Raw genomic sequence first — 15,987 nt, forward strand, 5'->3', positions numbered from 1 at the left:
AAAACTATCATTTCATTTTCTCACAACCGCCCCTCCACGGGGTCCAAAAATTGCACCAACGCAAATAAATCGCGCGGCGCGTGCGTGTTGTTACACGGTGTCAGCAGGGCTGGCCTCACTAAACGATCCTTGGCACAACCAAGCTCCCCGTGATAAAGACGGTTGACGTACGCGTGCGTCGAGTAAATACGGCCATGTTTTTAACCTCCGTACAGTTTTAAGTGGCACGGAAGTGTTCTTGCAACCTCATTAAATAAGGCATTAATTACTGACGATACATTTATTAGCGCTGTAGCAGCTTTTAAAAAGGCACTTATCCTTTAAAAGAAAACTGACAGTTATTTTACGTAAACAGAGTATCCGAGAGATTTGCAAGCGCATTATGTTTGCCATGTAGCGTTTGGCGCGTTTGGCAATAACGCAGTGGCCAGACGAAGTCACAAGGTTTCGCCAGCAGGTACAGGTATTATGCAATTACTGGCTAGCGAGTGTGTAAATTTTGCAGAGTTAAGTTCTTCGCGAAATATCACCGTAAAAGAAAAGTGACAGTGCAAACGCGCAATATCTAATGTTGAAAGGTGAAACATTGCTCTTCTATGAGACTACCGGCAATAACATGGCCTCCGAGATTGCGCACAAACTCACATTTTACGGCGACAAAATGCTAAAACTTGCGAATTATGACGTTTTTTTAACAGCTAAACACTTCACATTGATTAAAACCTGATAGTGTTTTTTCTCGACTTTGAAAACTTCATTTTTTCAATTTAGTTTTTCGACAAAGCTGACAGAAGACAGAAAACATTCGGCCAACACTGTGCAGGATGATGGAGGAGGCTGCTGCAAAAGAATTCACCGATGAAGTCGACGATTTAATACGAATTGTCGAAGATCTGAAGATCAGATCTGTCGGTAAGTCCCGTGTTACTATTTACTTATAACTAGCGCTGACACACGCCTCGGAATTAGGTCGCTAACGCTCGCATCAACGAAGATGCGAGCCCAAACAAACCACTCACTCTGCTGCACTCTTGTCAAGTCGCTCCTACTTTTTAGTTGTCCGCGTCGCTCTGTGTTTACATCATGTTTTCTAGCTCGATACTGTAAGTGCACGTTGCCGTTACGGACGAGCGGGCTTGACCCTTCGTAAATCGCGTGGTTTCGTTGGCGCTGACCGTACTTCGATCATTTTTTCCAGTGCCGAGTTTGCTGGAATCGTCCTTCTCCAAACTGCTGGAACTCAAAAGCCGGCTCAGACGGGAAGAGATATCGAGGGAGACCGCTAACAAGGAAGTTCTACAGGACTTGGCAAAGGTTCGGCTGCTCTCCCTAATAATTACGCCTTGTACGCACGTGTGCGTTCTTCCCGCCTCAAGACTTCATGCAGCAGTTTCGTTTCTAGTGTCTCGTTCCCATACAGCGGAGGCGTACTCGAGTACGCCTCCGCTGTTTGGGACCCCAGCTCTGCCAAGCTAATAGATTCACTTGAACTTGTTCAAAATAACCCTACTCGATTCGTTCTCCACAACTACAACCGCACTGCTGGTATCTCTTCCATGAAACAAACTCTCAGTCTACCGTCACTTGCTTCTCGCCGTTCTTTCTCGAATCTGCCTTTTTCACAAAATTTACTTCCGTAGCAGTAGTATGCGCAATGAACCAATCTCTAACCCGCCCTGCCATTCTGTTCGCGTTGATCACTCCCACAAAGTTGGAATTATTTCCTGTCATACTGAGTACTGTTACCAGTTTAGTTTTATTCCGCAGGATCACATCACAGGATTGGAACCGCCTTCCCAGAAGCACCGCCATTATTGAAGGCCATCAACTTTTTAAAACAGCACTATCTAATACTGTATAATTAGGAGCCGAACAACTTGTATCTTTAGTTATCGTTTGCTACATTTCTTGCTTGCTATTACTTGTATTTTTCTTTTACTCACTTCCCTGTGTAATGCCATCGGTATCAATAAATGAAATGTATGCACACGATAATCACGTGTTGCTTACAGTACAGAACACATCCAGACCTGCTTTAAGCACGTGTTGACAGGATTTGCTTAGCGCAGTTGCAGGTGCCGTGATGCTAACTTGATGCATATGGTTGCACTTTATGCATGTGTTACATCTACAGTAGCTGCATTTGCAGTGGCACAGCTTGTATTTGATGCTGTATGTGCTTTTGCATTGTGTATTCTTGTTTCCGTTTCTTGATCAACCAAACACAACAGCCAATTCTTCAGATCATGTGTAACACGGTTAACGTGCGAAAACAATTATGTGGCATGTTTTTAAAGTTATGTCTTAAATGTGTGCCTCTTTTGTTCACTTAGATTGTTCTGGATGTCACATACTGCCGAGAGAACCGTCTTGCTGACAACGATTTTTCAGACAGTGATTCTCTAGAACGAGTCCATGCCATAATCCGTAAGTGCAAACCATTTCTATAAAACTGCCTCATTTGAGAGTGTCATTGTCATGTCGCTCAACTGCAACAGCACTCAGCAACGTTGAACTACACCTGACGTGTTTTACATTGCATGCAGGTAGCCTGGAACATGTTGAGAACATCACGAAGCACATGGGCTTCAGCACGGTTAGTGATACTATGTCCTAACAAACCGTATTCGTTGATGTATCACGATCGAAAGGATCCTGATGCAACAACAAACAGAATGCAACCAAATGTTGAGAGCACTGAATCCCATATTCCCGTGTTATTGCAAGTGTATCGTATTTGGGTTTGTGTTACATACCCCAGTCATGTCTGTTTTATGTGGTATGCACAAATTGAAATTTTTCAAGCTTGAGCAGGACATCCAGCTGTAATTGCGAGCCTTGAGCTTCAAAGCTCTCTGTGTCGTACTCTTCATGGGGTGTTTGAAGTACCCGCCATTGCGGCTCATTGATTATAGCGTTCATCCCGAAAAGGGTAGGGGCATACCAGGTTGTGGGTTTGATTCCCGTACACTGTAGCAACATTGCAACAGTCGTAGAATGCAAAGATGCTCAAGCACCGTTGCTTCAGGTATGCGTTAAAGATTCCCAGGTGGTAAAAAAAAAAACAGCACCATGTGTGTCACTTCCTTCTTTTTCCTGGCTCTGAAGCGTTCTTTTATACTTATCATACTATGACACCCACTGTAAACCTTCAAAACAGTTATAGCGATATCGAAAAGAAGAATAATTTGAGATGTATTAGCAAACTACTCTTATACAATAACAAAAAAGCCCATGCTTGCCTCAGGAAGATTACTAGTAACCCAGAAAAGTTGGAGAAACAAAAGTCTCTTGGCAGTGCTGCCCAGCAGCATTAACATCTGCTCAGCTGCAGTTAATGTTCTGTAGGTGCAAATCAACCGCATTGTATATAATGAAAGCAATGATTGCACCGCATCTTGTCTGTTCAGCAAATATTTTGATACCTTAATTTTATTTGCAACCCTTGAAGTTTTAACCCACAGCAACGCATCTACTCCCATTGGCAACTCCACTTTGGTCGGCATTTTTTTTTCCTCAGTCTTTAATACGCAGTGTGTCTAGGAGAGTCAAATGCTGAACTTAGAGAAATCCCTGATGGTGCAATGATGTACTGGTGCTGAGATTTCAGCATGAAGTTTTAAATAATGCGACTCGGCTGCTACCGGGCACCACTCTGCTAGGTTGTGGGACAGTGCAATGTGGCATCTGGAGGCACGAAAACTGGATCTGATGGCTACTCCCGTTATGCTTATGTTTTAAAAATTTTTGTGACTGATAACATGCACCTGTGCATGTTATAATAATTTCCTTCGCTTTTAATTCTCTGGTGGCCTTAAAAAATTGTGGCTGCGGGGCCACCTTTAAGTCCGACGATCTATCAACTTTCCTTGCAGGTAGTTGAAGGCCTCGGTGAGGAGCTTGCCGAGTGCATAGAATGGCGCAAGGGAGGACTGGTCTACATGTTCTGCCAGAGCAAGGAGGGAGATGACGACCACAGTTGGATAATGGCCAACCAGGAAACTTTTCTTGCTGTAAGTGGAGCTTCCTACTGCCTAGGAAAAAAGAAAAAAAATAAGGTGTGCTTGACGTGAAATTGAAGCTGTGCAATGTATAAGCAGTCCTTTCTTTTTTTTCCAACTTGTGGAGTGCACTGCTCAGAGATCACGAATGTTGGCACATGTGATGTTCTTGCAGGCCTGAGTGTTTCGCTTTACACCACTCCATGTGTGAACCGCAAGTAACCTAGGCCAAGCTGCAATCCTTAAGAGTTTTAATTTTGTTTTTGAAATTGTGTTTGTGTTTGTAGTGTCGGAGGTTCGACTCAGTTTTGTAGGAATCATTAAGGCTTGTGCAGTGCCACTTGCTGCAAGCATCCTACATTTTTTTTTTTAATGACCGTGCAGCTGCTGCAGCAAGGCGTGCAGCACCTGACGGCAATGCTCAACGTTCGTCGCCCGTTGAGCGCCGAAGACGTCACGGTGCTGTCAGGGCAAACAGACGTGCTGGAACTCCTGGAGAAAGGCAAGCGCTTGTCATACCAAGACGGTCGGATAGCCTATCTAAACCCAGAATATTTTGTCAGAAACGTCTTTTTTCCTGCCTCTTTGATGAACTTCATCAGTCCCATCAAGGTAGAATTACAGGAAATCTGCTGTTTACCACTAAAGGCATGGCAGATGTGTAAACAACTCCACTGTGAAATGTGTGGTAGCTTCCGCTGCATTGCCCGTTAGACACGAAGTACAGTTGGCTTATTTATGTGGGTGCTTTGACTGCTGTGCGATGGGATATGCAGGCTGTCTAAGCAAATATAAGTAACTCAGACAGGCTGGCGAATGTTTTGATAGCTGGGCCTATCTTCACGTTCCTGTTCCAGTATATCCATCTGTGCTTCCATCTGTTGGTCCCCACCTGTACTTTGGATTTTCTGCGTGATGGGGCACGTGTTACATTCGCTGTGTGATGCTAAGTAACACATTCCACGAACGTTCAGGGCAGACAGATGCTTGTTGCCGCTGCTTTATAAGTTCCGAACACTCGCTCAGTGTGATCAAGGAATGCTTTCAAGCCAGAGTGATCGCTTTTTCTTCCAAACTTTGCAGGCATCTACAGTGACGTGCACGCGCTGTCGCTCATGTACGCCGGCGAGATGTGCTTCTGGCTGGTGACGTACTCGAAGCGGTGGGATCGGCCGCTGGACATGGTGCACGCGCTGCCGCTCGGCAAGCGGCTGCTGCAGGACTACATCAGCGCTGTCGAGGGTCCCTTGCAGGATGCAGGCTGGAACTGCACCCGCGCCCGGCAACTTCTGGCGCAACTTGAGGAGGAGGAGCAGTGCTGAAGCGCAGCCAGTGTGCACGGTGAAGCCGACGTAAAGTCAAGCCAAAGACAAAGCCCCGACGAGAAGCGAGGTACTTGCCCATGCCTAGTTGTGTTTGTTTCACAAGTCCCCATCCACCACCGACTGTTTCCTAAATACACTCAAACCTCAATGTAATGAACACGGATATAACGAACTATCGGTTATAACGAAGTAAATGAAGAATAGTCTTGTCATGTATACAGAGTTACAAATGTACATTTATAACGGGTTTTCGGATATAATGAACTTATTTTCGTGTCGGATGCGACATTGTTATAATGAGGTTTGAGTGTAGTTACTCCATTCATAGTCAGTCTGTGGTCTCGGAAACATGGTGCCTCAGACATGTTTCCGGCTACAGTAACTTCCTTGGGCGCATGCAGCCAGCAAATGCACAGCCTTCAACATCGGCTTCCAATGCTTGCAAGGAGCTGTTGCGTAGGCAGGTGTTTTCGATGCCATCTGTTCTGTCGCAGTTATTTGGAGGTACCGGCACGGTCAGTTCCAATGCCAACATTAAAATTCGATGATGAATATCTCAAATTGCGTTCAATTTTTGTGACATCTAAAAAATGGGTATGCCATAAATTCTCACGCGCTACGACTTTTTAATACAGTATAAACAACTGACCTTGAGTCAATAATTAAAAGGTTAACGAGTATTTGTTAATTAGTTGCGTCATTGTCACTTTGGCTGTGGCAAAGTATTTCCGCCTCGACATAGAGTGTGTGTGCAAAAATGACAGGAGCCAAACTGTCATAGGATTTTTCATTAAAAATCTGTATTGTCTAAAAAAAGAAACACCCTGCTTATTCCTCTGCTGCCCCAATTGCACACCAACTTTAGCACCAATTTTGGCTAATGGACACATATGCGCTACATGAGCTGCCCCACCCAATTTTTTACTTTTAATGCTAACAACATTTTTTGTTGGCTACAGCTACGGCACCACATGTTGCAAAACAGCTTGTGAAAATAGCAAGTTTTAGTACTGCATACGTTGCATCCGTAATGGTGTTGCATAAGCAACAACGCCACGTTTCGCTTAGTGAGCATGCGCAATAGTTACAACCACATGATGCTAAACGTGGCATTCTTGTCATTACAGTTTCAACATATGCAGTGTTAAAACTCACTAATTAGCAAGCAATTACACACAGGTACAGTTAACAACAGTGCAAAGATTGATCCACACATCACTTTGCACTTTATTCTGCCACATCATTGCTCTTATCGTTATAGTTCTTTTTTTTTACTTCTGTTAACACTGTGTGGTTCACATTGCTTATTTTTACTCTTCCAGATTTTAACGGACATTCTTGTCGGGTGAAGGAGGAGCAGCAGCGTCAAGTTAAAAGATTTCTGCATTGTTCCCGGACTTCTTGAGAGCATTCGCTTCATCATCAGCGGGACCACAATGGAGAATGCGTTCCAGTAGATGGGAAACATCTATTTCAGGCACTAGCTAGCAGGCCAGACTCAGCAGTACTATCTAGCTAGGTAGCTAGCAAAGCTCCGATGTTTTACGTGAGCAAACCATCGAAATCGAGTCAGCTGCAATAGTTTAATAATGACCGCAAGGTCTTGCAGGCAATTTAGTTAGATACTTATTCTCTATATTTGTTTGCTTCACTCGTTGCTTTGCTGTTTGCACGTTTGATAGACTGGTTCAATGACTTTTTAATCATGCTATTTGTGATATAGTCATGTTTGTGCATACAACAGACCTGTCATTGTGAAGTCTTGATGCATTCAACCGCGGTCTGCTTGTACTGCAACATTTCACGATTTGTGAAGTTTCGGTAGCTATAAATCCATTTGGTCGGGGATTCCCAAACTGCCTTGGCCTCAAGAGATCACCGCTTGCTTTCTCTTTAACCATCGCATTCGCCTCCAAAAATACGTATACAGTCAAGAGTACAAATACATGATGGACGCAGGGTAGCTTAGATTAGAAATTATATTCAAGAACAGCTTGCACGCACCATGAGACGTGCATGCGTCCTCTTTGCTACCGTCATGCTTTTGTTTTACTGCAATAATGTATGACACTTGGCTTTACCGTTTCAAGTGGATACTCGAAAACTAGCATGCTCTGTCAAAGGGCACGCTAGTTTTTCAGCGTCTGAGCAGAATGTCTTTTGATTCAATTCCACTCTTCACCACATCCAATATCTTAATTCACTTCCGGTTTTTATTCTGGTCTCTTGATTCACTAGTGGTTTACACCTCAATTCCTAAACAACTTCAGTCAGATATGATTGTTCACATCAAGGACATCACATCCCATCAGAGAAAGTTGGTGAAGGAAGCCTCGAAAGCCACGCCGCTTTGAGTGCATTGAAACGTTGTGTGAAAGACGGATATAAAGGAGCTTTGCTATACGTAGATTCCAAAAAGGGTGCGTTGGATCTACTGCCATTTTTTTTTTTTGTAATATACGTAAAAATTTATGCACTTGTTAATCTTTGACGAAGCTGCAACTACCATGAGGGCTTATTTTGCTTTTGTGCCGTGTTATGACCGATACGTATGAAAGAGGGATAAACTGTCTTTTTTTTTTAACTATTATGGTGCACAAGAATGTTCTTTACTTTTCTGCAAGGATTGAAAACATTGTAAAATATTGGATGCCTGCAAAAAATGTAAAAAATATGTACGCATAATGCCATTGGCAACATAGGTTGCGACATGCTAGGCTGTCAACGTTTCAATGAACGTTTTACTATCGGTGAACGTGTTGTGGCCACTTCCTCTAAAAGAGGGATCAACCAGCTTTTTCATCATTAATTGCTGACATTAGCTACATCACAAATTATTTGAGCCATGTAGGAAATGTATGGTAAATTAACAATGCTAACTCCTACCTTGGATTTGGAACTCTAAATTGTAAGCATAGCTTCCAGGTAAATGGGCAGTGCAAAAGGCTAACATTTTTTTTTTATAGCAACTTCTAACCCGGGAACAGCAAGAGCAGCATTGGGCGCGGTGAAAGGGTATGGGATGAAGGTGCCGTTGAGCAGTTGAAGAAGGCTTACAATAACAACTTTTGACTGATCAACTCCAAAAGCTACAGTAATATGCAACTTTGCTCGAGTTCAGCTACCACAGTTTGCATGCGTTCGTTTGTCGGCGCCGCAAAATACGCTACTGTTGGAACGATTTACTGCAAACGCAGGCAATCCTCTGTTGGCACGTTCTGCACATTATAACAGTAATGTATTTGTCATTTTCTTTCAAAATGCAGTTTGGTGTGAACCCAGTACTGTCTATATTGGGGATCCCTGGTGTAGTCTGTAGGTTGTGCTGTTACGTCCGTACTTTGTGTCAGTCGTTGAGTATCGAAACAATGTACAATTCGCGTTGCATTTGTAGTGAAGTCCATCCAGCGAATAGACCTTTTGTCCTGTTGGTGCCAAAAAGAAATGTAAAAAAAAAAAAAAACGTTTTGACTCTTCCTACAGCAATGCTAAGCTGTTCCTCTCCCGTGAACACCTGTGCCGATAAATGCCCTCTGGCAAAACAACACAAACTCATCTCAAGCAAGAAATTTCGCAGGCAATTATCGGGGCAGAATGGATAGGTGTAAGCTCTGCATTCACATTGTACTCCATTGCTACTTCTCTACCAGCATGGCATCACTTTGAGCTGGCTTTCAGGCTTGCTGTTCTGTACAGGAATTGCAAAGAAGCATTTGCATTGTGCGAGCTTGCAATGATGGACTACATTATGGTGGATTCACATGACAGGCTGATTCAAAAGTGCTAAGACGCCCTGCCCCGGCAAGAATCTTGAGATGTGAATATAGTGATCAATTGGTACACAGTTGTGTCACGAATGGAGCGTTATGCATAATATTAGTTGAACTCACCGTAGCAAAGTTAAGGGGGAATCTGAACTTTCTTTGTTATATCTGTTCAGCTGGCTTGCTGCCCCTAAGGTCGCATTCGGAGATGAACTTGGAGGAAAAGCATGCATTTGTGTAGCTTGTAAAAGTTCTGGCTGCTGACAGAGCTGTATCTGGAGCAGAAGTACGAAGCTGTGTCCCCTTGAAGTTCTGGCTGTTCACAGAGCTGTACTTGGAGCAAAAGTGTGCCCCTGTCAGCTTAAAGTTTAACTGCCGACACAGCTGTACTTTGAGCAGAAGTATGCCGCTGTGTTGCTTTGCTGTTCAGCTAAAGGTTCTGGCTGCTGACCGCTGTATTTGGAGCAAAAGTATGTGCCTGTGTCTCTCTGAAGTTCTCGCTGCAGACAGAGCTGTATTTAGAGCAGAAGAATGCCACTGTTTTGCTTTGAGGTTCTGTCTGCTGGCAGCTGTATTTGGGGCAAAAGTGACTTCTGGCAGCATCGTTGTTTTTCGTTCTTTTAAGACAGCCTGGTTACTGTTCTGGAACAAGGCTGTATCAGAAACCAAATCCTTATAAAATCACGCCTCTGGACATTTTCAACTTCTGTAATGGCAACATTTTGAGCCAATTGGAGAGTTCACTACAGCACACTGAGCCAATAGCCGTGAATGTGACTGAATTCGTAAATATGGTGGAGTTGGACGATACATGAGCACTGGCCACAGTGGACCAATATTGGCTTGCAGCAGCTCTGGATGGATGGGGCAGCAACGTTTTCAATTAACCTATGTGGGCAGATCCCAAAACAGCTTATATAACTGAATCTTCTTGAAGGCTGGATGACAGGAGTTCTGCATTGTTACATGGCTATTATGGTTCAATGTCATTGTCTGAATGCCTTTTTCATGGACAGTCTGCTGATTTGTCGTAATGGTAGTAATGAATTTGTCTTCAAGCTCTCTTGTCATGTGAATCCACATCTCGAAATGCCTCATTATTCAGCTGGGTGCCAAACCAAGAGTACTGTTCATATTTTTGCATTTGTCACTGTTGCTGCTTTGTATTATTGTTTTAAAAGCCAAAGGTTCGGTTTGAATTGGTCATTTCATTTGTTAACGCGCACATAGTAACTAGTTCTATGTGAGCTTAGGAGAGAGAATGCATCCGTGCTAACTGAATTAAACGAAGTTTCATATTTAGGCCATAACTACATTTATTAGCAGTAAAGCTTTTGTGAACTTCCAGTTTTCGAAACACCAAACGAACAATATGCAAGAGAATATTTAGCAGTACAACAAATGAACCAGTTCAGCCTGGAACTTGTCGCACAAAAAAAAAAATTTTTAATGAATACAAAGCATGTACAGAACCTCTGAAAAAATCTTGGTCCGTCTCGTGCTTTGCTGACGGCGTTCATGCTGTTAGGAATGCTGCAAGAGTCTGCTGCTTTCTTTGATTAAAAAGATTCCAAAACTGAGCGTGTACTTTTTTTGTCGTGACAGCACTGCATTCGCAGAAAGTGGCTGTCTCACCAACACACTGATTCACAACATAAACTAAAATAAAAAAAAAGCTTCGTGCTTTTGAAAAAAAGACCAAAAGGAAGGTTTGTGCCACTTCTAGGTACAATTTTTTTTATTAATGGAACCACAAAACTGTTTTAAAGCTTTTGAAAGTTTGTGTACGCGACTAAAGTTTTCATTGTGCTGTGCAAGTTTACGCTGCGGCAAATCCCTGAGGAATGAATGCAACTGAGAGGTGTGCTGGAGGAGCTCTGCAAAAGAACTTGGCGATGGAACACTGGAACCCGTTAAGTGGCCTTGAAACTTTTCCAGCTGAATTGATCAACCAATTTTTGGTACTAGTGGGCAAGAATTGAGACTGGTACACCCAGCGTAGCTGCACAGCAGAGTACTACAAGAGACTGCATAGTCTAGGATTTGAGATTATAATTTTGACCGCTGGGGACTCAAAGTGTATGAGCATTTTTACCTTTCTCGTCCATCGCAATGCAGCTGCAGTGTCAAGGAATTGAACCCGCTACCTTAAGCTCAACCGCATTACTGTGCATGCATTATTGAGCATAAACTACCGATGCATTAGTTGTCTCACAAGACGTAGGTGGGCCTGCACCTTACCTCTGTATAGTAATAAGTACACACAGGCTTTAACAGAAAATGCAGTCGCCAGTTCCATGCTACTATGTGTAGAAGCTGCTAATGAGGCAGTGCCAGCATCGGGGGCACTAGCTGGTGTCCAAACAATGCCGAGAAACTTTTCGTTTTAGACGTGCAATGCAAAACAGCAATGTGAGCAGTGAAAAAGGACGAGCACACCTCCAATACCAAGTAAGGCATAACCTTACAACACTGCATTTCATTACGAATGCCCTTACAGCACACAAAGTTGCTTCTCCAATGGCACTACTAGCTCTCACAGTCGATGTCCATGCTACGTGCTGTGACAACTGGAGACGCAGCCAGAAATTGGGAGGACACTTGCCGAACCCTCTTGATTGGACCTTGATTTGCAGTCCGATTGCTCAATGTTGTGTGCCTCAGTTAGCACTCTTTACTAGAGGTGGGCGAATATTCGAAATTTCGAATATCTTTCGAATAGTGTTTGCTATTCAATTCGATTCGCACTGAAATTTTACTATTCGAACTTCCCAAAGACAAATGCAGTCAACGTCCGGTTAAAAGTGACCCCTTCAGATTTTCAATATGCTTCACCTCATTACACTCTCGTATTGCGGCAAAGCTGCCTTTCAAACTCCGTTACGGTCGAACTTGGCCAAGAGACCAAGCCCCATTGAAAGTGGTCCCTAGATTTTCAATATGCTTCACCTCATCACACCCCCGTATTGCAGCAAAGCTGCCTTTCAAGCTCCGCTACGGTCGCAAGTGTACTAACTCAAGAAAACGCTGGTTCCAATATGGAGATGAAAGATGTGGCAGAATTGGGGGCTCAATTAATGCTGTTTTGGACCTAAAATTTGGGCAGGAAGTCCGAAAAATCGGACGCCGAAGCTTTTTAGGATCCAAAATTATATATATATATATATCGACGTCTACGAGGCAGATTTGGAACCCCGGACTTGAAGGGAGCACACCCTTGTCCGCCACATCAGTTGGCCTTCCACAGAAGTTGAAAGAGCAGGAGAGGCTGAGGAAATGGCATCTTTGCCTATCGCGCCTAAAGTGTTGTCGGCAACACTTTGGTTGCACCAAATCATTCACATAAATAGAATTCGGCCTCTACATTGCCTCATTCTTGATAAGAAAGACAACTATGAAATATGACCCCACCAGCGCTTCATCAACCTAGCGAAAAGAAACACTTTCATGTTGCTATCTCACAAGAACATACTTAGGTATTCTCTGCAACTTTTTTCTGTAATTTCACTTCGAAGTATTCGAAAAATGTTTGAGAAATATTCGAAAATTATTAGAAAATTATTCGATTCGATTCGCACTCAATCTTTATTATTCGAATTCGCTTCGCATCCAAAATTTTGCTATTCGCACAGCTCTACTCTTTACCATAGAATGGAAAGTTGGGCTAGTTGGAATATTGACATCGTTGATGCAGGGCTGAAAGATGAACATGAACAAACGGCACTCGTCCTGTGCTTTCCGTTCCTTTGTCTTCGTCTTTCTGCGCTGCATCAACCAACTCCTTACTACGTTTTCTTGACGCCTGTATGTGCCCAGCTGTGCTTTAGAAGTTCCTTCACTAAATCATAAGGGTGGTTTTGCGAGCATGTGCAGTGCCATGTCTTTTAATAAATCTTGTGCCGCCATGGTCGGTGATAATGTAGGCTCCCACACCCGAGAAGCGATAGCTAGAGGCCGGATTTTTAGGCATTAAAAAAGCTCGTTTTAGGTGCCAAAAATAGGCAGGCAAAACGTTTTAAGGATTCCAAAATGGTAAATATAGGCACAATAAATTTTCACATAAATGCAAATAATTTCAAACCAAGACTTGCGCAACCTCTATCTACAACAGAAAAACAAATGTAATTGCTGAGAATGGCACAAAGGCGCCAATGGTTAAACACAGCCGTACAGTGCTTTGTCGCGCACGGTTCGCAGATCATGGTTTCTCCCGTGTTCTGCACGGTGAGTCAGGTGCCCACTGTCGAATCAACACACTCCTGAGTGTCTTTTCAGCATGACTGAGAAGAGCAGAGCGAGAGTAGATAGCCAGATCGCTAAAAGACAAGGAAGCGATTCCTCCTATTGTCTAGGTCAAATCACGCAGAGCCCATTTCTCCCCTGGCAGTGAACCATTGGGGGTTTCAACCCCCCTCCCCCCCGAAACTTTTCAGTTTTGCATGAGTATATATACACGCACACATATGAATGCACACACGCACATCTCCGAAAAAGATTTCTGGCTATGCTACTGCAGTGAACAGCTTACAAAGTAAATTACAAATAAAACAAAAGCCCGTGCACATCACAATTTTCTTTTTTTCTTTTTTTGATCTTCACTCTCCTTTCCGCTGACGACTCTTCGCGGCCTCGCATTCGCAAACCGCCCACGCCATGTCAATGCGGCAGCGAATGCTCACCGGAGTGTCCCACTTCAGTGCTGCTAGCGGTTGCTTTCCGGTAGTTGGTTGAACTAAAGGACTAGGTTGAACCCCAGCAGCTCCGAATAGTCAATGTTGCCCGGTAACATGAATAACGGTCTCGGACTGAACTCGAAAGCGAAATTTGAGGCTAAGTAGTGCTCATACAGGCACCAATTTTGAAAATAGGCATTTATAGGCATTTGTGAGCATTTAGGCACAAACGCCAAAAATAGGCATTTATAGGCACTATAAGAACACTATAAAAGCCCTTCTTAACCTCTAATTTATGCTGATATATCAAAGTGGCACAACAGGAACGCAAGGAACAAAATAGGCACTTGCTGAATATCCGGTCTCTAGCGACAACTTTTGGCAAAGCTGCCACGAGATTATCACAGGATGCATCGGCGCCTCGAAGCAATATTCTTGGCCTGCTGAATTACTAAATTCGGCACAGTGCCAGAATGCCGTGACCAATAGATGGCCGAACACCTCACCAAAAGTTGAAAGTATCTGAAAGTGGTCATCCAAAAATATGGCTCTTGCTCTGCCTTCTCCTAAACCTCTGCCGCTGGTACACATGTTGGCACGCTCAGCCACGATATTGTTAATGGATGAAACCGCAGAGGTTAGAACGCCGTCTACAGAAATGTAATCACTGTATGCGAGTCCGCTGGCACCAACAGTTGGAGATACTAAAGAACCAAGCACACGCAACACTCACAAGGCCAGCACGACGACTCGCAAACACGAGAAACACAAAGGCAACGCAAGAAGACCCGCGATGACAAGATCTTGCGAGTGTGACAGCTCTGGGCAACAGGAACAGATCTCAAAGGCCTTACTTTTGCTAAGTGCGTGTACCAGAATCAATTTGAGGGCCAAAATACATCGTAGGTCTATCTTTTGGATAGCAAATGCGGATCTCGAAGGCCGTGCTTTTATTCAAGAGAACTGTGAACATGTCACGGTTGTTGCCTGCGCCACTCATGTGGCTAACGTCAGGGTCAAGCCAGGGAAAGCTGTGTGAAAATTAGAGGTGTGCGAATATTCGAAATTTCGAATATTTTTCGAATAGTGTTTGCTATTCGATTCGATTCGCACTGAAATTTTACTATTCGAACTGTTCGAACTTCCCAAAGACAAATGCAGTCAACGTCCGGTTGAAAGTGACCCCTTCAGATTTTCAATATGCTTCACCTCATTACACTCTCCTATTGCGGCAAAGCTGCCTTTCAAGGTCCGTTACGGTCGAACTTAGCCAAGAGACAAAGTCCGGTTGGAAGTGGTCCCTAGATTTTCAATGTGCTTCACCTCATCACACCCCCGTATTGCGGCAAAGCTGCCTTTCAAGCTCCGTTACGGTCGAACGTGGGCAAGAGTCAACGTCTGATTGGAAGTGGTCCCTAGATTTTCAATATGCTTCACCTACTCACACTCCCGTATTGCGGCAAAGCTGCCTTTCAAGGTCCGTTACGGTCGAACTTGGCCAAGAGACGGTCAACGTCCGTTTGGAAGTGGTCCCTAGATTTTCAATATGCTTCACCTCATCACACCCCGGTATTGCGGCAAAGCTGCCTTTGAAGCGCTGCTATGGTCGCAAATGTACTAACTAAAAAAAAACGCTGGTTCCAACATGGAGATGAAAGATGTGGCAGAGTTGGGGGCTCAATTAATGCTGTTTTGGACCTGAAATTTGGGCAGGAAGTCTGAAAAATCGGACGCCGAAGCTTTTTAGCATCCAAAATTTCAGATGTTCTTATATATCGACGTCTACGACGCAGATTTGGAACTCCGGACTTGAAGGGAGCACACCCCTGTCTGCCACATCAGTTGGGCTTCCACAGAAGTTGAAAGAGAAGGAGAGGCTGAGGAAATGGCATCTCTGCCTATCACGTGTAAAGTGTTGTCGGCAACACTTTGGTTGCACCAAATCATGTACATAAATACAATTCGGCCTCTACATTGCCTCATTCTTGATAAGAAAGACAACTATGAAATATGACCCCACCAGCGCTTCATCAACATCGCGAAAAGAAACACTTTCATGTTGCTATCTCACAAGAACATACTTATGGATTCTCTGCAACTTTTTCCGTAATTTCACTTCGAATTATTCGAAAAATGTTTGAGAAATATTCGAAAATTATTCGAAATTATTCGATTCGATTCGCACTCAATCTTTATTATTCGAATTCGCTTCGCACCCAAAATT

The 15,987-nt window shown here is 43.6% G+C and overlaps 1 protein-coding gene and 1 non-coding gene across 2 annotated transcripts; one reads left to right on the forward strand and one right to left on the reverse strand.

The window, feature by feature from the left end:
* Positions 1-39: 39 nt before the first annotated feature.
* Positions 40-163, reverse strand: LOC119406127 (U4atac minor spliceosomal RNA). Its single transcript, XR_005186554.1, has one exon. It is a non-coding gene; the product is annotated as a U4atac minor spliceosomal RNA (small nuclear RNA).
* A 634-nt stretch (positions 164-797) lies between these two features.
* LOC119405154 (RAB7A-interacting MON1-CCZ1 complex subunit 1) lies at positions 798-10,670 on the forward strand. The gene is made up of 8 exons (XM_037671958.1): positions 798-912; positions 1,199-1,314; positions 2,334-2,427; positions 2,547-2,596; positions 3,876-4,013; positions 4,386-4,503; positions 5,085-5,393; positions 6,649-10,670. The coding sequence occupies exons 1-7, from the start codon at positions 825-827 to the stop codon at positions 5,321-5,323; spliced, it is 843 nt and encodes a 280-aa protein (XP_037527886.1). The 5' UTR covers positions 798-824; the 3' UTR covers positions 5,324-5,393; positions 6,649-10,670.
* The last annotated feature ends 5,317 nt before the right edge of the window (positions 10,671-15,987 follow it).

Source organism: Rhipicephalus sanguineus, chromosome 9 (genome assembly GCF_013339695.2).
Source record: "Rhipicephalus sanguineus isolate Rsan-2018 chromosome 9, BIME_Rsan_1.4, whole genome shotgun sequence".
Lineage (NCBI taxonomy): Eukaryota > Metazoa > Arthropoda > Arachnida > Ixodida > Ixodidae > Rhipicephalus > Rhipicephalus sanguineus.

Excerpts from the sequence above, each read along its gene's own strand:
- LOC119405154 (XM_037671958.1), top strand. The coding sequence starts at position 825 with ATGATGGAGGAGGCTGCTGCAAAAGAATTCACCGATGAAGTCGACGAT. Across the intron at positions 2,597-3,875 it reads AGCACATGGGCTTCAGCACG|GTAGTTGAAGGCCTCGGTGA; the intron begins GTTAGTGATACT and ends CTTTCCTTGCAG. Across the intron at positions 4,014-4,385 it reads ACCAGGAAACTTTTCTTGCT|CTGCTGCAGCAAGGCGTGCA; the intron begins GTAAGTGGAGCT and ends ATGACCGTGCAG.